Raw genomic sequence first — 22,367 nt, forward strand, 5'->3', positions numbered from 1 at the left:
CGCAGAATAAAGAACGTCACAACGTCATTATTACACATTATTCACACAGACGTACACAAATATTCAGAGGCTAGAAGATTATTTCGAAAGTAGATCATGAGGTTTGTGAAGGAACTTCAGTATTTTGTGGTAGAATTTTGGCAAAGGTGATTTTTTGTAGTAGTATTAGTATATAAAACATGAAATACTGCTCCTGACTCGACTTTAAACTTCATCTCTCTGCTGATAAATAACTATAGAGACATAAATACATGTATATGTCTTATCAAAGGTCATCCAGAGAGTCCTGATGTAGTCCTCATGCATAAAGATGTCTTATGTAACATGTGTCCTTGAATATGTGCTGCTGTACTTTTGATGCGGAGCTTCAACAGTTAATTCCCTGTTAAGTCTCCGGGAGCCTCGTGTGCTCCTCAGCTTCCTGGAGACCAAAATGGAATTAAGGAGGAGGAGAGAACATGAAATATTACTGTGCTCCTTCATCTCTCGCCGTCTTCTGAAGACCAACGCGGCGTGTTTGATGTTTCAATGGAGAAGTCACATCTTCTTTTTCTTTTCACACCCACAGTTCAACCTGTGACGAAATACCTGCTCAAGTAAAGTAATCCTGCCAATGGGAAGATGGTGGGGAAAAAAAGGTCATGTGAAAAGAAAGGCCACGGGATCAATAAAATAAAAATAGAGAGCCGGACGGCTCATGAATTATCTTCTGGGAAAAAGGTCACGCTGTGTTTGGGGAAAATAAACAAAATAATCCTTATTTCTTTATTCATTGATATGTGCTTTCAAATGACAAAGCAGCTGTTACACAGCTGTTATCAAATATAAGAATCTGAATGAATGACACACACACACACACACACACACACACACACACACACACACACACACACACACACACTTGGATATTTGACTATGCTGTCGTTTAAAGAGTCAACTGTCAATCAACGCGTCTAACCCGTCTCCTCCTGAAGGGAAGCTGGAGGGTTTGCGTTGTACTTCTAACACTTGTGCGTCGGTATCCGTGCGTGTGTGTGTGTGTGTGTTGATGCAGCGCGGAGGAAGGCAGGTGGGCTTCAGAGCGAGGAGCTGTGGGAGGAAGCGGAGGAATCAAGCTCAGAGCTGGAGGACGAGGACGAGGAGCTCCGACAGAACAGTGGAGCTGAAGACGAGGAGGAGGGAGAGGAAGAGCAGGAGGAGGAGGCAGAACACACGCAGGACAACACCTGTGACCACATGACGGTATTTACACGCGTGTGTGTGAGTGAGAGACACGAGACACGTCCTCATTTGACTCCTCTCTTCATCTCCTCTCGTAGAACTCAGATTTTCAAGTTCAAGCAATTAAATTGACAAAATCAAAAGCAGCTTTTACATTTGACCCTTTGACAGACAAAGGTCGCTGTTTGTTTGCGAGTGTCTTCTGACTCTGGTTTCCTCGGCAGAACACATCATCAGAGGTGGACCCGTCTCGCCCGTGAGAGGTACGTGTGAGGACGGTCCTTCTTGTTTCAAAGGTCCATTTGTCCAGATCTCATCTTACTGAACCAGGGCTGCGTAGCTGAAAACAGCAGGCTCGGTTCTGAAGGAACGAGCAGGAGCCTCCTTCAAGCCCCGCGGCCTCCTGCATCTCACTCTACGTACAAATCCTACAAAACCAGCATCTCCAGAACGTATAGATACGGTCTGGAGTCAAACACGTCGGTCTGCTTCTAATTTCTCGTCTTCAAAGTAAATATTTTGAAACAGGTCATTTTCCATACGCGGATTATACTCAAAAGGAGCGTGAAGCGTTTCATCGATTCAATGAAATCTCAGTCAGGACGGATCCCGAAGGTTGAAAATAAAAGCTGGAGCCCCTTGAAGGGAAATTTGCGATTTATCTGTGTTTAAGTGAACCAGTTATGAAAATAACACAGACAAAACCCACAGCTTTAACAACCCAACGTCAGCATCTCTGACCCCCGATTCCTTCGCCTACGACGAAGCGGCAGTGTGAAGAATATTTTTGAGGGAAACTCAACTTTTGTGTGTATTATGTTTGGAGGCCGTCCTTTAGTGACCGGCTCGCGTCCTTCGTCGCCTTACAGCAGCACTAAAGAACCGCGATGCAATCGGGACATCCATCGGCGGCGGCGAGGAAGCAGGTGGCTTTGAGCGCGCGGCGTCGTTCGCCCGGCGCTCGGGTCGCCGGAGGTTCCGATAACGCCGTTTCCCTCGATTGGCCACGTGAGGTTTCTGTTTTGTGCTGCGGCCGGGTGGGTTTACCGCACGTTGCCGCGTTGATGGACTGGAGTATTAGTTGGCAAAATGTCCACACCGCCAACAAGCAAAGTGTGTGTCGCAGCGCTGCTGCCTCACACATCTGTCTCTGTCATCTGGATCATTATTAATGCTTCGTCCTCTGTGTTCCAGGTTGTGTTTGCACTGAAGAGGAGGCAGACTGAAGGAGAGAGAGAGACAGAGAGAGAGAGAGAGAGAGAGAGAGAGAGAGAGAGAGAGAGACATCAAACAGCGGGGAGCTGGACACACACACACAGACACACACACACTATAAAAAAACACACAGTGGTGAGACAGACTTGACAAGTTTTCAAGAGCCACAGGAAAATACTAAAACAGCAGGGTGCTGTCAGAGCGCACCATTAACTGATGAGTTACACACACACACACACACACACACACACACAGACACACACACACACACACACACACGGCCAAGAGAGAACACAAAGACGGACTCAACGCTTTGTCAGAGCCACGGGGAGACAGTAAAACACAGCAGGCCGCTGTCAGAACATCCTAAAGCAACCAGTTGTACACACACACACACACGCACACGCACACGCGTGCACACTCGGAGCTGCAGCTCAGAACGCCCCAAACGCTGTGCACCCTTGTGTGTCTGCAGTGTTTAGACGTCGTGGATGTTTATCGGGGATCATCTGAGGCATTGAGGACGACGTTTGGCAGATGGACCCCGATGTGGCGGGCGGTGACATCTGGTTCAGGACTTTGCTCCTCGCTCCATCATAATTGGTGCGGTGGAGTTTGCTCGAAAGAACAAAACCCTTGTTGACCTTCAGAGGAAGATGTGGACTCTCTCCCTCCTCTCTTCTGACTTCTCTTCCTCCAACCCTCCTGTTTCTTCTCCCTCCACCCTCTCCTCCACCCTTCCCCCTGTCTTTTGCCGGTTGTTCCTGTCTGATTTCTACATGCTGATGTTAAATAGGCGTTGCTGTTATTTCTAATGGCTTGTGTATACTGTGTCATGAAGGTGATGATGCTGACTGGTGCCAGAGGCCTTTCCAACACATGTAAATAATACAAATAAAAGGCTGGAACTTTCGGGATTGCAGACCAGGAACTGAATTATCTGGTGTGCAGAGTGTACAATCTATTTGATAAATCGAACCGCTGTATCTTTTTTTTCTCAATTTTTTGTACTTTCGAGCTCTTACATCTATCTGACATCTCGTCTCACCTCTTGTTGATCCTCACAGCAGCAGGAATGCATTTTCTACCCAAACGACCGGCGTGAATACCGGTTATTATCAAGACCATATTTAAATTGTTTCTTTTGTAAGGCAGCCGAACACCTCCGGTGTCCTGCAAGAACGTTCGGCCTTTGATTGACGGGTCCGGCTCCCCTCTCCCCTGAAATGCCAGCACCATCTGGGACTTTATGCTCTGACCCGGGTGGGTTTACATTGGAGTTAATCGAAAGCAGGATGCAAAGGCGTAGCACATGCAGGGGGGCACAAGTATTCAACAAGCTGGGAGGAATGTCGGTTAGAATTCCAGGTATTTTTTTCCGATTGGCAGATGAATGAAGCGAGCCACGAGAGGCCGAGATGAGCAGGGGTCTAACCACGTCAATGCACGGCCGCTTGTAGCAGCTTCTGCTTCAGCAGCGTCTAGCAGAATGCTCGCCCCGCTAAGGATTTCGCTCACTTTCTTACTGCCTCCCTGAAAAAAGTCAGAGCCAACAGCTCAGATTCCTCTAAAGAATAAGTTGCCGTAAAATGAAACCTAAGAATAACAATTAGCTAAATAACATTTAACGGTATTTTGTCGTGGTTTACTTTTGACGTACCTCAAAAAAGCATCAAGCGAGTCCCCTGAAGTCTGTGAAGGGACGAATTAGTGGTGATGGACGAGTCTGTCAGGGGATGAGGGTGGAAGGCAGGACTCAAACGCAGACTTTTCCAAAACAAAAGACTTTAATAATCAAAAGGTCCAAAATCCAAAAGGCCAAGGGGCAAAAACACACAAGCATGAATCTACGGGGGCGAAAGACAAGAACAGGACATGCATGGCAAAAGACAATGACGCGACAAGTGACACAAGAGACACACGGCTTAACTACACAAGGGAGGTGCAGGTGATTGGACACAGGTGGAAACTATTAGACGAACACAGGGGATGACGAGACAAGGCAGGAAGTGAAGTTACCCGGGGACACGAGTGGCAGAAAACTACAAAATAAGACAGGAAGTGAACCACACCGTGACAGTACCCCCCCCTTAAGGGCCGAATTCCAGACGGCTCACACTAGAGCGAACAAGGGGTGGGGGGGGAGGGAAACCAGAGACGTTGGTCGGACCACCCTGGAAACTCTGGCGGGCGGCCAGGCGAGCCTCCGGTGGTCGGCCCGGCGGACGGTCATTTGGCCGGCTCCGGAACGTCTCTGGCATGGCAGGCTCGGGGACACGGGAACCCTCCGGGGGGGTCGGCGGCGGCTCGAGTTCGGGGACACGGAACACGTCCGCAGCAGTCGGCGGCCGCTCCAGCTCGGGGACACGGAACACGTCCGCAGCAGTCGGCGGCCGCTCCAGCTCGGGGACACGGAACACGTCCGCAGCAGTCGGCGCCGGCTCCAGCTCGGGGACACGGAACACGTCCGCAGCAGTCGGCGGCGGCTCCAGCTCGGGGACACGAAACACGTCCGCAGCAGTCGGCGGCGGCTCCAGCTCGGGGACACGAAACACGTCCGCAGCAGTCGGCGGCGGCTCCAGCTCGGGGACACGAAACACGTCCGCAGCAGTCGGCGGCGGCTCCAGCTCGGGGACACGAAACACGTCCGCAGTCGTCGTCGGCTCGGGGACACGGAACACCTCCGCAGTCAGCGGCTCAGCCCCCCCCATAACCCACCCCATAGTCCCCCCCTTAAGGGCCGGATCCCAGACGGCCCTCAAATTACCAACGGGAGGGCGGGAGGGAGGGAATCTGAGTCTCGGAGCGGGGACTGGGGGCGTCGGGGCCATGAGTCTCGGAGCGGGGACTGGGGGCGTCGGGGCCATGAGTCTCGGAGCGGGGACTGGGGGCGTCGGGGCCATGAGTCTCGGAGCGGGGACTGGGGGCGTCGGGGCCATGAGTCTCGGAGCGGGGACTGGGGGCGTCGGGGCCATGAGTCTCGGAGCGGGGACTGGGGGCGTCGGGGCCATGAGTCTCGGAGCGGGGACTGGGGGCGTCGGGGCCATGAGTCTCGGAGCGGGGACTGGGGGCGTCGGGGCCATGAGTCTCGGAGCGGGGACTGGGGGCGTCGGGGCCATGAGTCTCGGAGCGGGGACTGGGGGCGTCGGGGCCATGAGTCTCGGAGCGGGGACTGGGGGCGTCGGGGCCATGAGTCTCGGAGCGGGGACTGGGGGCGTCGGGGCCATGAGTCTCGGAGCGGGGACTGGGGGCGTCGGGGCCATGAGTCTCGGAGCGGGGACTGGGGGCGTCGGGGCCATGATTCTCGGAGCGGGGACTGGGGGCGTCGGGGCCATGATTCTCGGAGCGGGGACTGGGGGCGTCGGGGCCGAGAGTCTCGGAGCGGGGACTGGCCGAGTCGGGGTCGGGGCCGAGAGTCTCGGAGCGGGGACTGGCCGAGTCGGGGTCGGGGCCGAGAGTCTCGGAGCGGGGACTGGCCGAGTCGGGGTCGGGGCCGAGAGTCTCGGAGCGGGGACTGGCCGAGTCGGGGTCGGGGCCGAGAGTCTCGGAGCGGGGACTGGCCGAGTCGGGGTCGGGGCCGAGAGTCTCGGAGCGGGGACTGGCCGAGTCGGGGTCGGGGCTGAGAGTCTCGGAGCGGGGACTGGCCGAGTCGGGGTCGGAGCCGAGAGTCTCGGAGCGGGAGAGCGCTGCGGCGGCCCAGCGGGAACGGGAGAGCGCTGCGGCGGCCCAGCGGGAACGGGAGAGCGCTGCGGCGGCCCAGCGGGAACGGGAGAGCGCTGCGGCGGCCCAGCGGGAACGGGAGAGCGCTTCTTCCGCTTGCTCCTCCTTGGGTTAAGGAGGTCCCGGAGCTCGAGGGAGGCGAGCTGATAGCTCCTGGGACCAAAAACAAAATTCGTTTTCCGCTGCCAGAAGGGACTTCTTACGTCCAAGTAGTCCGGGCCGTAGTCTGGCAGCGGGTCTGCTGAGTCCCTTGGTCGCGTCATTCTGTCAGGGGATGAGGGTGGAAGGCAGGACTCAAACGCAGACTTTTCCAAAACAAAAGACTTTAATAATCAAAAGGTCCAAAATCCAAAAGGCCAAGGGGCAAAAACACACAAGCATGAATCTACGGGGGCGAAAGACAAGAACAGGACATGCATGGCAAAAGACAATGACGCGACAAGTGACACAAGAGACACACGGCTTAACTACACAAGGGAGGTGCAGGTGATTGGACACAGGTGGAAACTATTAGACGAACACAGGGGATGACGAGACAAGGCAGGAAGTGAAGTTACCCGGGGACACGAGTGGCAGAAAACTACAAAATAAGACAGGAAGTGAACCACACCGTGACAGAGTCTATTAACCCAGGAGATGTTTGCAATTCTCCAACACATTTTGGTACCATAGTGGATGAAATTAAATGAATAACAAGGACCATAAACTCTGAGGTTCGACCTAAATCCTGATTGAGGGAGAGACAAAGAAGGCCTACTCGCCCCTCGCTCAGGTCACAGCTCATGGCCCTGTTTGCTGAGAGAAGCCTTTCTACTCCAAAGTATGTTCTGCCGAAGGTAATGCACATGACTGATTGGGCTTCCTCGTGCAGACTGATGCATCCGCAGGGTTTAATACCATGACACACATGCTCACAATCATCTGCTCAAAGGGGAAAGTTTCTCGCCTCGAAGGTCATTTTAAGTCTTCCAGTATGTGACATCGAAACTAGTTTGAAGGCCAAAATACAAAATAAACAAGTTTAATGTTAAAGGTTAAAGCCTTCAGTGCACATTCGTGTTCCAGGTTCCAGGTTCAATCCAGAGTGGATTGGCAGCCGAAAGGGCACAAGGTTTCCCCAACTGTCAGCTACCGAGGGCGGACGTGGATGGAGATCAGTTATGACGTTGTGGCGTCTGCATCGGGGGACACATGTGGATACGCATTAGCAGCAGAAAGGATTTGATTACCTTCTGGGGAAATGCTGCTGGACCACACATCCATCCATCTTCAAAGCCGCTTATCCTTCATACAGAATCGCAGGGGGCGAATGAGAAGGGGCACGGACGCCCTGGACTCTAAAACACATCTCGTGCGTTTCCAAATCTCAACACCACACGAGAATCAAAACTACAACCACCTCAAAACGCCCTTCATCTGAGCGCTTTTTATGCATGCTATCTTTCAACAATCTACTTGAACCTTTGACCTCTGCACCTTTAAACGCTTAAGGTTTTGGACTGATTCAAGTTTCCAGAAAAATGTAGCTTTCTCTGAGCTTTTTCCGACATTCCTCTGGTGAATTTGAAGATATGCAACACCTGAAATAGAGGCTTTGAGCTGTAACCTTCATACAAACCCTTACATACTTTACCTGTTAGACCTCAGTGTGTAAGAGGTTTGTGCTTTAGAAGATTATTTGCAGCCGTTTGTTGATGCATTGGCTCTCAGAAAGTACTTCAAATGGGAGGCAAAATCTGGACATGTAATCTTGACACCTGTACGCACTTAATGGATTTAAAAATGTACTTAAAACTTGGGGAGCACGTGAATTTGTGACTGATTGGCCTTCATCATTGGCTCGCTTATTAAACCAAAACATCACATCACATGGTTGCGCAATGACTTTGCTGCCTCTGCGTTTGCTTGTTTTCAGATCTTGCAGGGGTCTGTGAGATCTCAAGCCCCTAAAATAACAACTTTTCATTGTTTATCACTTGCTAATCATCACTGTTCCTGCATCATGACTGAATTGTGTGAAGTGTGCATTGATATGACCGTAAGCACAGACGTGCAATGACTCATCCGGTAATTGGACGTTAGCTCTCAACATTAGCTGGGAGAAATAACTACTGCCAGATACAACAGGATGTTCTGCGAAGGTTGTTCCCGCCAAACAAATCCAACTCTGTGTGAATGCTACGGTTCAAATATTGAGGTTTATTAATGAACGTTTCTTAAAACAGGCATTTGAATCAATTGTATTCACATTATGATTTGTTTGAACAGGCAAAGCTATTTAAGGGCAATCAAATCTCTCCTCCCAGGAAATGTAGACATTAAATGGTAGTTTTTTTCCTGCTCCTACTGAAAGTCATACTGATGCAACCTTAACCGCCCTTAACTTTTAACCAGACCCACTGATCTGTTCTCTCAGAAAGTCCTTCAAATCGACACAATCTGAGCTTGTAACCTCGACACCTGTATGCATTTAACCACTGATCCTCTCACTGTTTGTTATTCTGACCTACTCTCAGTGAGATTGCTTTTTAAAAATCTTTCCTTTGTATGTTATCGTTAAAAAAAATCGTGAAACTGACCAATGTGCGGATTTTCTAACTTGAAAATATTTTTTTATCTATTATGTTAATGCCTGATTTTATTTCCTTTTACCACTTGCTGCTGGCTTTCTGGTAATAACAAAACATAGCTTTATATGTGCTATGCCAATTCACCAGATAATTAAGACCGTAGAAACAAAACTAACGAGGCCTATGTATGTAACTGATCCTTTGGGTTATTTCCAGTTTGAAAACCAGACCGAAGGTTGGATAAAGACTCCCCATGAGCTGCAAAATATAAAAAAGTGACCTTTAATCCTTAATTTTTGTCGTACGTTCTCGCAGCCAAATCAGGGGAACCAAAAGATTGTCAACACGGTCAAGGTGGATCAAGATGATCCCCAACAGGGTTCATGCCCCTAAATCAGTACACACAAATATCGAGTCAACAATTACCAGGAAGTTCATTTTAAGTGCAACCACAAAAAAATGTCAAACAAATGGTTATTTTTTTCCCAGCTGCACGAGTTGGATGAAATACCTTCTGTGGGGGGGGATCGGAGATCCTGACACTTCGCAAGACGTTAGCAAGAAGGTAGCAAGACGTTAGCAAGAAGGTAGCAAGACGTTAGCAAGAAGGTAGCCAGACGTTAGCAAGACGTTAGCAAGAAGGTAGCCAGACGTTAGCAAGACGTTAGCAAGACATTAGCAAGAAGGTAGCAAGACGTTAGCAAGAAGGTAGCAAGACGTTAGCAAGAAGGTAGCCAGACGTTAGCAAGACATTAGCAAGAAGGTAGCAAGACGTTAGCAAGAAGGTAGCAAGACGTTAGCAAGAAGGTAGACAGACGTTAGCAAGACGTTAGCAAGACATTAGCAAGAAGGTAGCAAGACGTTAGCAAGAAGGTAGCAAGACGTTAGCAAGAAGGTAGCCAGACGTTAGCAAGACGTTAGCAAGACATTAGCAAGAAGGTAGCAAGACGTTAGCAAGAAGGTAGCAAGACGTTAGCAAGAAGGTAGCCAGACGTTAGCAAGAAGGTAGCAAGACGTTAGCAATAAGGTAGCAAGTTAGAATCCGTGAATAAAGAAATCCACAGTAACGTGTTGTAGGCCTGTTGTAGGGAGTGATGGGAATCCGCCCGTAGTGAAAGAGGTGAGCCGAGCAAAACACATAAAAGGTTTTCGACAAAGATGCCTCGGCAAAAAACAGAAAATGACTTTGTGACTGCTGTAAGGGGGCGAGGTGAGGTCCAGTGATAATAAACCTTGGGCTCCTCTAACTTTGCACATTTCACAGAAATGTAGCTTATCTGTACCATGAGACCCTCGAGTGACTTCTGTCATAACGCTTCCTATGTGGTCTGGCGGTAAGGGTTCCCCCACCTGCAAAATAACACGATAACCCCCGGTTGTCACACCAGATCGTATCTCAATTCCATTCTCTCAAATTATAAGCAGGTTTATTCAATATGTGCGTTTACGCTGGAGAAATATCAATAAAGATTTTAGTTCCAGCCGGCGCCAAGCTCTTGTCTATTTTTGTATTCATTGCAGTAAGATGTGTGGTCTCCCAGCTGAGATTGGTCCCAGCTGCCAAGGTGTTTGTCTCGAGGATTCTGATGGGGGACGCACCTGGTCCAGTTCTCCTATTCGGGGATAAAACTCAACAATGTAATTGTTTCCATGTGAGTCGGATACAATACATAAACAGAGCTCAGAAGTTACTAAAAAATGCCACATAATGCAAGGTGCTACAGCTTGAGGCATACGACATTTCGATTGATAGATGGAGTACCTTACTTGCAGCAACCGCGGATTAATAAGGCAAGGATCAATTCAGTTTATTACGTGTCATAACCATCGTGTGCAGCATTACTTTTTTTTGATTAAGACCTGAGAAGGGAGGCTTTTGCCTCTCGGCAAATCAGTTAGGAGTTTTCGAGGGGCGCTCACTGGCCCTCTGCGCCGTGCACTCGGACGCATCGCCACCGCTGGCTCTCGACATGGATTCCCACACTATCTCTGGATTATTCTACGTTATTTACGGATTTAGACTTGCAAGACCTTCTTTTGGACTTCCAGGCGAGAGGCTGCTTTTATTACTGCTCTGGAGGAACAGATGTTCAGAATTCAACAGAGTGACGGTGGTTTTATTATGACTCCATGGAGGATAGTAATCAGGTTGGAGATTTGAAGACTCTGTATTAATCTTTAATACACAAGGTAAAACAGGTTAGACCGGTGGAATTTGTAAGGTTTGAATAGTCAATTTGAATTTGTTGATTGTTGTCGGTGTGCAACTAAACCGCCGTGGTTATTCTTATGATCAGAAAAACCTACCACATGTATAAGTAAATATAGGTGGCACATAAAGATCCCACCTTTAGACTTTCCGGGTTGGTTCCCTTAAAGAAGCGTCTCTGTGCTGCTCATTATCTGAGTTGGGAAACTTAACCAGATGTGCATTTTTCAAACTGATCCTTTTAGCCTCTGCAGGATACAATTAACGTCCTACAAAGCATAAATCTCACATGTTTACTGTGATGTTGCAATGGACTCATTACTGATCCCCACAACATGCCAATTAGTGGAAGCCACAGTTGTGGTGGGTATTTACCACTAAAAAGACTCAACAATTCCATGGAGTGGCAATTCCATACTTAAAAAACTGTTCTTTGGAGTCTGAATTCCTAATAAAATAGCAATTGAACTTATGGTTGTTTTTAATATTTACAAAAAGGCCGAAGGCACCACGTTGTCTCCTTGATAGCGTGACGCACAGCTGGGCTACGCTACCACGCTATCTGTCTATGAGCCATGTGTGTGGATGCATGTGGAATCGTGCAGGCGTGTGTGTGTGTGTGTGTGTGTGTTGGGGGGGAGTAAAAGCGAGAGAGAGGAAAGCACCACAAATCCTGCTGTGTAAATTCACAGTAGCTGTGAGTCGAGTTTGCGGGCCGCGGCACTGGTCTTTTTACTGCTTAGCTTTACACGCAGGAACTAACAAACACAATCAATGAAACATGTGAAACACAGAAACAAACAGCAGGACAATGGATGTAATCCCGATACAGGAAACAGGATGTAGCGGTTTCTTGGAATTCACCACATACAGTTAAGTTCACGGTACCATAAAAGCCTTAAATAAACAGAATTATCTGCATTTCTCTGCCCAGACAGCAGTCATGTTGCTAGACGGGAGGTTCTACGTCTGGGGGCTACTCGGATTCTTCAGATCGAGGCACCTTCGTCTTCACCAGCGTCAGGACGATCCTGTGTGGCACCACTAGAGTGTAAGTTCCACGTCCCTTATCATCCACAGTCATCTGGCTGTCATGAAGATGCTCGCCTCACCATTGGCAACATGCTCAAAAAGTCACTAGCAGCGTCAATTGCTAGATTGGGAAAACATTTGGACCATATTTTGACTTTTCCTCCAAAACCTTTTTCAACCTATTATATCTCGACTTTTTTTCCAAAACATTTTCCAGCTTAACATTTTTTTAATTTCATTTTTTTTAGGCTTTTTTTTTAAATTTTGACTTGTTTCCGAAAGAGCTTTTGGCCTAATATTTTCCAACTTTTTGTTTGGACCTTTTTTTGTATATTTCTTAACTTGTTTTTTAGACATAATATATCTGGATTTTTTTCAGCTTTTTTCGTTTTTTCTATGACATTTTTAGACTCAACATACTTTGACTTTTTCTATTAAAGCATTTTTCGACTTAACATGTTTGGACTTTTTTTCAAAACATGTTTTTACCGTATATATTCTGACTCTTTGGGGCCAGATTTCACTCACAACAGACGAAAGCGGTCACACTTCACCCACATTTCATTATCCCTCATGTTTTATCGGTGAAGGGAATGCGACAGGGCGTTTGTTTATCGTAACGCAGTAATTACTGGAACTCACAGCCTTGAGATCCCAGGAAATGTGTTTGTTTGTTGTGTTCCCAACAGGCACTGATTCAAAACCAAAGGACTGAGCGGAGTTTATTCTCCTCATTGACGTGACGCAGAAAATGAAGATTGATTAAAGAAGCTCAGCGGAAACACTGTTCGCCCCGCGCTCGGCCTTAATGCAGTCGATGTGAATGCGTCGTCACTATTGTCATTCAGCTAATCCTTCGTGTTCTTCCTTTGGACTGACAATTCTGAGGCGGGATTATTTAAATATCTTCTTCCTCTTAGCCATAGAGCTCCATTTCTGTCCCAAAAAAACAATCTTTATTAGGACACACACTACTTCCCTTGGCGACAAGTCCATTCGTTACCTTGATCACACACACATTATTATTTTTAACCGGTATGCGGCTTCTAACTTGCACAACAAACTGTATTTATTGACAATTGAAAGTACTTCCGAAGAAAGTAATTACTTCGTCCTCCTTATTCTTATTTTGAAGAAGCCTTCGTTAGGAACCAAAGAACTTGACTCGAGACCCAGAGACAAGTTGAAGAAGTCTTAGAAAGCTGTGAGACGGAGTAATGAAAAAAACACTCTTGTATAACACAAAGTACACAACTTTATTGTTGAAGGCTTTGTATAATATGTGTTATTGCGTATTTGTAGTATAGTGTATTCTATGTAAAAATAAAGCAATATATAAAATAGTTAGAGCAAATATTCAATAGATGTGTGCTGAAGCTCAGTGTTAGTGTCATTGCAGTATAAGCTGCTCGCTGTGGAAGAGTCCTCGGTAATAAAGTGCTTTCATGCATAGAATGTCCGGCAAAGTTACAGACGCGGGCCGGAAGCGAGTCCCGTCCAGCACTGTCCCCCTTCGCGGGCTCCGAGCCGGGTCCCGCCGCCGCCGCTCGCCGCTCAACAGCGAGGGTTCCCCATTCGACAGAAACAGACCGTTCTGAAGAGGCGACACTGGCAGAAAGCGCAGAAATCACAGCACACGTTGCTCGGGGATTTACAGCTTCCCAGCAGAGGAACGCAGTCAGCGGGCGGAGGAGGCCGCTTCTTCACCCGAAACGAGTTCTGAAGGAGAGCGGAGGACAGAAAATGAGATCGCTCTGATAAGACAATACATAAGACAATAGTTACGCCGTGGGACAGAGGAGACAGACGTGCAGTTACGTGATCTTTGCTGAGTAGGTTTTTATAACCTTCCAGTTGCAACGTCGTGATCAGGACCACGAGAGCCGAACAAAAGGGGTCGAGATCATTCAGTTGTACCAGGAAAACAGTGATTTACTGTTTTTAATCTAATGGTTCTATGAACTGATAAACAAAGTTGTAATCACACGCGTTACCTTTTTTTGTTTCTTAGCTATCTTGTTCTTCTTCACTGACTTTGGCAATTCTGTTGGAGAAAATTAGAAAAAAAGTTACACTGAAATTTGAAATTACATCTTTGCAGCAGAAACAAATCATCACCATACAGGACAAATATATAATATGTATAATATAAATCATTCTTTGGGAACCCCTACATCTGTGTGTGAGCTTTACAGATGTGTTTCTCTACACTATTCGTCGTTGGAGAAAGTTTTAACTTACTTACGTACTTGTAGTCGTTCTGAAAAGCTGCTGCTTATTTAAACAACAGGCAGCGAGTCTGACTCGCAGCCTCGGACCTTCGTGTCCCAATCATCCGACGAATGAAGCGAACACTCTTACCTACAATCAGGACAGGGGGCGGGCCTTTGTAAAGGTTTTGGGACACGGCGTTAGACACGACGACCCGGTTGGTGGAGAGAGTCTCGTCCGGGATCATGATGGCCGCGGCGAGGAGGTGGTCGGCCGTGACCAGCACCAGGCAGCCGAGCAGCGTCGACGCGCGCATCTTCCTCTGGAGCCAAAGCAACAGCAGCGCTGTGGCAGGTAAACGCTGAGGAAGGTGACACACGCGCGCACACAGAGTCACTTTGTGAAGCTCCGGGAGCTTTTTCAATAGTAACTCAAGAATAAATGAACAATTTGTTGAATTCATTGAGAAAGAAACCATTTTTCTTGGTCACACTGGGCTCTAAACTGGAAACGCACTAGAGAGTGAGTTCTTACGTCATCTGAACACAAGGTTTGGTTACTAAGTAAAGTAAAAGCAACAGCTTTTGTTCAGAAATGTCTCGTTAGCCTCCCGGTGACGTGCAGTTGAAGCCGTTTGCCATTTGTCTGGACCTTCTGCAGCAGGTCTCTGCATCGGGTCCCTGGAGCTCAGTGTGATAAACACGACACCTGTTGCATTCTTATCGACATGCAAAGAACATCCTTCAACATTTAGTTTGGCCTCGTCTCTGAAGCCGTGTGCCGGATGGACACTAAATGTTTGCACACGCAAGGGAGGAAATCTGCTCCTTCTCCTGCCAAGGAGCAAATTCCCTTCAAAACCAACCTGTGCGCCGCTCAACTCATTTATTTAAAGACTTGTTTCCTCGCAGCAGCGTGATTGAGATTGATGATGAAGATAAGTCAGAAAGCTCTGACGTTATTTCCAGACTTTTCTGGTTTGCACAATCCTAACGTCCAATAACGATGCGTCCAACGCGGCGGCTATGACTCACAGACCATCTGCGCTGCGTCTACGCGAACTTCACACATAAAAATGTTCACACGCATGGATCACGGTTTTCAGACACGTCTCCCTGTCAAGTGTGTTTTTATAGATCCCGGCGCTTCGCTTTGTAAATGAGACCTGATGCTCTCGTCTGTTAAAACACCAGCAAACTGACATTTATTGTGACGCTTGACTTCAGTTGTTAAATCTCATCCCTTGTTTACTCTTTTCCTCACAGCCGGTTGTTGTCGAGAAGGCATTTAATGTATTTTGGTCCGTGGCCTGTTGGCTGCAATCGTTGTTTTTCATTAGTTTTATATAACAAGAGGATTAAATAATGTGAACACCTCCCCTAAAGGGATTGCAAGTCCGTTCAGGCTAATTTGTTATAATCGTTGCTTTGCTAAAAGTCAGACAGTGCTCATCCAACTGCAGTAATACATGTTCCTCATTAGCTCTCTAATCAGTGTTTCCAGTGTGCGTGGAAAGTGTTCCGTCATGACGGTCTGCAACAAACAGTTGAAAATGCAATTTTAGTTTTCTCAAAATGGCTCTTTTATTTTCCCAGTGCCTTTTTCCATTACAAATCTGCAGAATAAACTAGTGTAACTATTGAAAGATTAAAACCATCAAAGTAAGATTCCATCGTATAAATCTGCTTTATTTGTTCTTTTTTAATCAGATATTGCTTGTGTCAATAGCAACACTGGGATCAATTGAGGAATGAAGAGGATGTTCCTTTAAAATAAAGTAATAAAATGTCCAAACCCTCTCAATCATCACTACAAGTTGGCCTAGAAGACGCGTGCAGAGGCCTGCAGGACCTTCTGCACGCGTCTTCTAGGCGTCGACCTCTACAACCCAAACAGGAAGCCACAAAAATGTCAGACGCTTAAAGAAAAGCAGATATGGCGAAGTGAAACGAGGGCACCGATTTTTTGGCACTTCACCCCGCTGGTCCCAGTAACGGCTGCGGGGGGAGGGGCTTGAGGAGGAAGGGCGGGGCTTGACGCGAGCGGACGTTGTTCCCCGAGGAGCAGCAGAACAAACAGACCTCTTCACACACACCTGGACTCTTAAGGGCTCCGAGTTGGAGAAGGAGGGGTTTGAAGGCAGCGTTTAGCGGGTGGAAGCAGGGGGCACAGACGCCGCAGGAACACTTTGCACATGTTGAACGGCACCTTCGTACGGCTCCGCCGTCTGGTTCGACTTTAGAGCGCCAACACGGGACCCGGGTGGCTGTTTCTCCTGAGGATTTGGAAACCACACTTTAGCGCGTTGGTCCATTTCAAAGCGGCGTGATGACGGAGGAAGTTAACAAGTAACAAGAACACATGCAGATGTGAGGGGCCAAACGTGAAATGTACAGTCGCGTTTCTCTGCTGTCCAGATATGAGACGCAGGCTGTAAAACGCCAGAACGGAGTAGAACGCTCTCAGCATCGGATTGATTCTACCACTCAAACGACTGTATTTCGGTAGCAAGTAAATAAGTCTTTAGACATAATAAAATTATTGTACTAATGTTGTAAAAGCTTGAATCCACGAGGACATGACTTCAGGCGCCAGGCCACCACGTTTAAGAAAGTGTCCCGTTCTTTGCAAAAACATTTAATCTCCTTGCAGATGCAGGTTTGAACGTAAATCGGTCACGATTCCTTTAGACGCGCAGCTGAACGTGAGCTGCGAGGGGGTCATTAGAGGTCATTAGAGGTCGTTAGAGGTCATTAGAGGGGCCCCCCAGCGCTCGCTATGATGAGGGGCCTCCCTGAATTATATTTTTTTATTTTAGCTTTTATTCAGGCCCAGCGTCTGTCTGAGAGACCACATCTGGACATTCAACCGAATGTGAAACAGAGATGAGAAGAAGGTTTGTACTTGACAGCCTTTGTAGAACATGAAAGGAGACACGAGTCAAGAACCAGGATCCAAACCAAGCAACTGATGCCTGCGTGAAAGCCACTGAGACAGAAGAAAAGCCGCCGTTGCTTCTTCCACGCGTGGAGGAATCCGCGGGTTCGGCCAAATAAAAAGTACTCTGTCATCTGCCAAACGCTGTCGTGACATGTGTGGCGCGGTGCTGAAAGGACAGCTCCTCCCACACTGATTACCTCGTCACATTCATTGGTTCATGTCCGTCTCCGTGCGGATCGGACGGCACCAGCTGGCCCGACGGTTCGACTCCCGGCCCTCAGAATTATCTCCATTTCTGTTTCCCTTAACTAAACTCAAAAATACTGGTTGGAAATTTAAATCTTGAAAATCGAAGATGAATTAAAATGAATAGATCATATCAAATAATAGCAGTTAATTGTTAGTATGTTGATGACACTAAGATCAATTAATAAAGAGAAAAGAGTTTGACTGTAATACAATAAAATACTTTGTTAATACTAATGTTAAAATACGCCAAACGATTATGCAACAAAATCATAAAAAGAGCATTTTGCCAGCAGCTATAAATGACTTGATGCTACTTGAGACGTTGCTCCTCAATATCTCTCCACACACATCATGTTGCATCATGTTCTCTATTGACTCCTCAACTCACACAAACAGGACACAGATTTTCTGTGAGCTCCACAGCACGAGATGCGTGGAAGCATTTATTTGCAAATGAGTCTTAAAAACTGCTCAAACGCATTCAAACACCAGACCCACAACAAACTAAAAGACGCTTTGGGGAATAATTTCGATAATTCCGTAAAGCCGTGTTCTGAACTCCAGCGTGGAGTTACAAGCGGGAAGGAGGTGCAGATGCCATCCTGTAGCTTCCAGCTGTGCTTAACGGGGCGCGCTGATTGGATTAGAGGCTCTTTGATTAGATTAAAGGGAAGGAAGCGGCCAAACGGCAAGTCGCAGCCATTTTTATTCATGGAGCCCAATAGAAGAAACCACAAATGGCCTCAGGGCGCCGCACACGACACCACGCGAGCCCCCCCTCGATGAGGAGAGAACCTCCTCGGACAAAAAGCCTTCCAGGTGGGGGAAGGAGAGACGAGGAACCTCCGAGAGGCCGGATGGGGCCTTTGAGGCTTTTGATGTGGGGCAACGGAGCAATAAGAGGAGTTTAACGTTCAAACGGTGTCGCACAACATCACTTATCACAAGGTGAAAATATGAGTCATTTATATCAAACAGGCTCCAGGATGCTTTTCTGGATAAACTTTAACAAAACATCTGACTTACATTTGGTGAGAATCCAAGAACTCTCTGCACTTTGTTTAAAGACAGACACACATATTTTTGTCTTCTGGAGACACATTTCTAGAAAACCGTGGTTCAAATAAACACAGAGGGATCTTTTTTCAAAGTGATCTGCTCCTGCGGCTCCACTTCAATAGTAAATGAAGAAAATTAACATAAAAATACATTAAAAGAAAAATCCAAAGACACCCTAGAAACCACTAGTATTTCATTATATACACATATATATATACATATTTATATGTGTGTGCGTAAATATATACGTATGAATTTAAATAAGACTTGATGGAGCGTCTGTAAATGAATAAGTTCCTCACACACTCAGTTTTCGGGGCGTCTTCGCTCTGGAAGCTGGAAGAAGGAAGACGTGAGAGAGAGAATCTCTTTGCTCTGCAATCGGCCACCGGGAGATAAAGTGTACGCAGCTGGATCCTCCAAGACGACCGGCGACCGGGTTTCAGATGTTCTTATGTTTGATTAATGTTGTTTGGGATTTTTTTTTTAATAAATTAGAGTAAGAATTTATCTTATTATTTGTATTGTTGTGTTTAGTATTTAACATGCACTTTATCAAACAAAGATATGTTTTGTTTAATTCAGATTTTATTTATGTTAAGATCTGTGTTCAATGAATATCTTCCACTATGAACTGTGTTGTCGTAACTATTTGTTTAATGCAAGACAGAATTTTTTTTTAATTATTTTTTTAAAAGTCCGAAAATAATCCATGAATCTCCATGAAAATATGAAATCAATAAAAAAATCTTCCATCTCTTTTTCCTGTTTTTTCCTCCGTGAGGCATCCTTTCATCTGCTGGGACTCGGATTCGTGGGAAAAAGAGTTTTCCTTCAGCGATCCCCACGAGAGGGAAGAAAATGCACGTAAAACATTTTCTCATTGTCATTTTAAAACTCTAAAATCATTTATATTTGATAAAAATGTGTTTTAGATATTTAATAACCTTTAAAAGAAGAAAGAAGCCAATTCGGATACACACACACACACACACACTCACTCAGGGAGCAGGGTCTTGTATTCAATGAAGAACCCAAAAATGAATAAAGCATTACTTAAAAAACATGCTCACACACACACACACACACACACACACAGACAGACTGGTAATAATAAGCAGGCCATAATAAAAGCATGACTGTGTATTTCATGTGTTTGTCCCCACGATCAGAAGGCAGCTCCTCCGGTACGGAGCTCCAAGGTGAACGCGCCTCCTATTCCACATGACCATTATCATCTCACATGACCGTTATTATTCCACATGACCATTATCATCTCACATGACCGTTATTGTCCCAGCGAAGGGATGCAAAGTGTTCGCTGTTCACACACCCCGGCACGGCTCCCCGAGACGCTTGAGCTCCACATCTGGAGTCGCTTGCTGAGAGGTCACAGATTATCTCCTGAGCTCTTCGTCAGAGGCCTCTTTGGAAATCCAAACTTCAGTTGCACTTTTCCTGGATCGCAGCCAGCTCATATCGGATGCTGCTTTCATTATTATGTCGTTAGCGCGCCCCAAAGCGCGTCGGCAGGGTTTAGCTTCAGGGTTTAGCTTCAGGGTTTAGCTTCAGGGTTTACCTTCAGGGGTCCGTTTGAGGGTTCGGTTTCTGAGAGACGAGTTAAATCGAGCGGCGGATGCGGATTGAAATGAGGATGTTTCGCGCTGCTCCTCTTGATAACTGTGACGCTAATATACGATAAACATTAAACAGGTTAACACACTAGTCTGTGACATCGTCCTGAATCAGTCCATTACGGCAAATATATCACTACGAATTGTATCTATCATTATTGATTCAAATGTTCATTCATATGAATCATATAACTATAAGTTAATCATAACGTTTTTTTTATACATTACAGAACACTCACAATATAAATATTATTCATTACCGAATTGAAGTGAGATCTTACTAAAGGGGCATTCTGGGGTTTTAGATGGATCGCAGAGGCTTCTGTAATATTATTAATTATAAAAGTGTTTTTATTTATTCTTTTATTTAGCAGGGATAAAGCACACAGTCGTTCTGAGCCAGAGAGGCTTATTCCCATTTTCAAGTTTTTAAGGCAGCCTAAAAAAAAAACATTAAAAGAGAAACAAATCCAGCCTGATTCTGGCACGTTAGCAGGAATCAAACCTCAATGCACATTTATTTATTTCTACTGTTACATTTTCACTTTCAGTCTTTGGCAGATAATATTTTGTGTGCGGAATTTCCTTAAATACATTTTCTTATTGTGAAACATTTGCAAAAGCGATCATTAAACTTTAACATTATAAACACTTTAATGGGATATGAAACACATGCGATGAGAGAGGGAAATTTCCTTTACTATTTCTACAACTTTTCATTCACCTTTATGCAGATTTTCTGTTCAACTTTTGGTTGCAGAGATTATAGATCATTAAAAAATAGGAATTAAAAGTACTATTTTGGTACAATATTGACGACTGAATTAAATATAAATAACTGTTATTGAATGTAATTTTTCGATGACACATGTTTCATATAAAGTACAGAATTAAACCGTAAAAGCTTTTTTTCAGTTGTGCAGGTTTCCGCGGGTTTTTTATCTGATAAAACTTGTCCCTCTAGACTCTCAAACCATTCAGAGTACTTTTACATTTAAACTTCCTGCGCGTCGCTGATGACCGAGGTCTCGTTGTCTTTAGACGGAGCGTCGACTCCGACTGGTTCGGGAACCCGGAAGGCGCTCGTTTTCGTAAAAGGACGCAAAGAAACGGACGCAAAAAAAACAAATTCTCCTGGACCGGGATCTGCTGCACGCGTTCACTTAAAGGGGTCACGGCTCCTCGGTCAGAATTTACGACCCGATGGACGTCGTTCCAGCATGGAAACTGTCAGAGTGCCTCCACGGAGGCGCGTGGAGCTTATCGGTGATCAGCGTGTTCCCTCGTGTGATTATTTATGCTTTAATTCCCACGGCACCGCTGGCGAAATCATCAAAGCAGCCGAGATCAAGACGAGACGGGCTCCTCCGCGTCCTCGCCATGAGAAGGAGGACATGGCGCGAGGACACGGGACGAGGACAGGAGCCTTACCTGGGGTTCAGGGTGTCCGTGGGTCCGTCCGGCTGTCAGTCCGTTGCTTTCTGTCCTTTCTGCAGAGGGCTACTCTCCCTTTTGTCCCCCCCCACTCTTCCAACCCCCCTCACCCACTTTTCCTTGCGTGTTTAGTTTCTCTGCCTCTTTGGTCCACGAGTCGCCGCTCTCCCTTTTTCTGTCCTCCCTCCCTTTTCCAACCTCCACCTCTAATTTGTAGGGTTCTGTCTTTGCCTCGTCTTCACTTCCCGTCTCTCGCCGTCTCCATTGTCGCTGTCTCTCTCTCAAAGAGCTTCGCTCCCTTAAGTAGCAGTACCTTGTCCTGCCGTTGATGATGAAGACTTACTGGGACTGGAGGCGGGACCAGCCCTGCGGCCGGGAGGGGGGGGACGGGGGACGGGGGACGGGAAAGGTATAGGAACCAGCCCCTGGTCTGAAGTGTGTTTTCTGGGAGGTGTCGCCTGCTCAGCTCACGTCGCAGGCCGACATCCGCCTTCTAGATCCGTCCGTGGCGTTCTGTACGTTCGCTCCGGCGTTTTTCCCCGGATGGCGTTCTGGACACCAGACGAGTCTTAACTGCGAGCAGGTGTTGCATGAGAGCTGTGATCCCACTGAAGAAAAGAGCAGGTGGTGCGGTTGAACACAGTCGCTGTTAGCTTAGCATTGACCCATTGGCACTCAACAGTGCACGCTGAGGTCGACGGGAACGCCGACACCGAGGTATTGGACAGATTGGAATTTCAACATTAAGATTGCACTAAATGAAAAGTTTGAGGTCTTTGTAAGTAATCCTGTAACGGGCTGATGAGGAACGTCTACCGATGAAATCGAATCAAAGGAATACGGCCGTCAGGGAGCCCGTCTGTTGAAATTTAA

At 46.7% G+C, this 22,367-nt stretch overlaps 2 protein-coding genes and 1 long non-coding RNA gene across 4 annotated transcripts in view; 2 read left to right on the top strand and 1 right to left on the bottom strand.

Annotated features, from left to right (window-relative positions):
- Positions 1 to 3,348, top strand: part of raly (RALY heterogeneous nuclear ribonucleoprotein) — a 41,950-nt gene extending 38,602 nt beyond the window's left edge. For both annotated transcript variants that reach the window (XM_078092707.1, XM_078092708.1), the window contains exons 7-9: positions 1,055 to 1,242; positions 1,446 to 1,484; positions 2,416 to 3,348. In XM_078092707.1, the coding sequence (XP_077948833.1) occupies positions 1,055 to 1,242; positions 1,446 to 1,481 (224 nt within the window). In that variant the 3' untranslated portion in view covers positions 1,482 to 1,484; positions 2,416 to 3,348. The remainder of the gene's footprint in view (positions 1 to 1,054; positions 1,243 to 1,445; positions 1,485 to 2,415) is intronic.
- Positions 3,349 to 10,247: 6,899 nt separating this feature from the next.
- LOC144388982 (uncharacterized) lies at positions 10,248 to 13,958 on the top strand. Its single transcript, XR_013453283.1, has 3 exons — positions 10,248 to 10,378; positions 11,870 to 11,986; positions 12,657 to 13,958. It is a non-coding gene; the product is annotated as an uncharacterized LOC144388982 (long non-coding RNA).
- Positions 13,200 to 21,927, bottom strand: asip1 (agouti signaling protein 1). Its single transcript, XM_040202609.2, has 4 exons — positions 21,492 to 21,927; positions 14,329 to 14,539; positions 13,962 to 14,011; positions 13,200 to 13,686 (listed from the first exon to the last, which is right to left on the bottom strand). Exons 2-4 carry the CDS (start codon positions 14,492 to 14,494, stop codon positions 13,522 to 13,524), a joined length of 381 nt encoding a protein of 126 aa, XP_040058543.1. The 5' UTR covers positions 14,495 to 14,539; positions 21,492 to 21,927; the 3' UTR covers positions 13,200 to 13,521.
- Between the last annotated feature and the right edge of the window lie 440 nt (positions 21,928 to 22,367).

The sequence above is a fragment of the Gasterosteus aculeatus genome, chromosome 17, assembly GCF_964276395.1.
Source record: "Gasterosteus aculeatus chromosome 17, fGasAcu3.hap1.1, whole genome shotgun sequence".
In the NCBI taxonomy this organism is placed as follows: Eukaryota; Metazoa; Chordata; class Actinopteri; order Perciformes; family Gasterosteidae; genus Gasterosteus; species Gasterosteus aculeatus.

What these genes read in the sequence shown, in the direction of transcription:
- asip1 (XM_040202609.2), bottom strand. Translation starts at nt 14,494, where the DNA reads ATGCGCGCGTCGACGCTGCTCGGCTGCCTGGTGCTGGTCACGGCCGAC. An exon ending in GCCCCCTGTCCTGATTGTAG is followed by an intron (nt 14,012 to 14,328) that starts GTAAGAGTGTTC and finishes TTTCTCCAACAG; the next exon opens with AATTGCCAAAGTCAGTGAAG. An exon ending in TAGCTAAGAAACAAAAAAAG is followed by an intron (nt 13,687 to 13,961) that starts GTAACGCGTGTG and finishes GCTCTCCTTCAG; the next exon opens with AACTCGTTTCGGGTGAAGAA.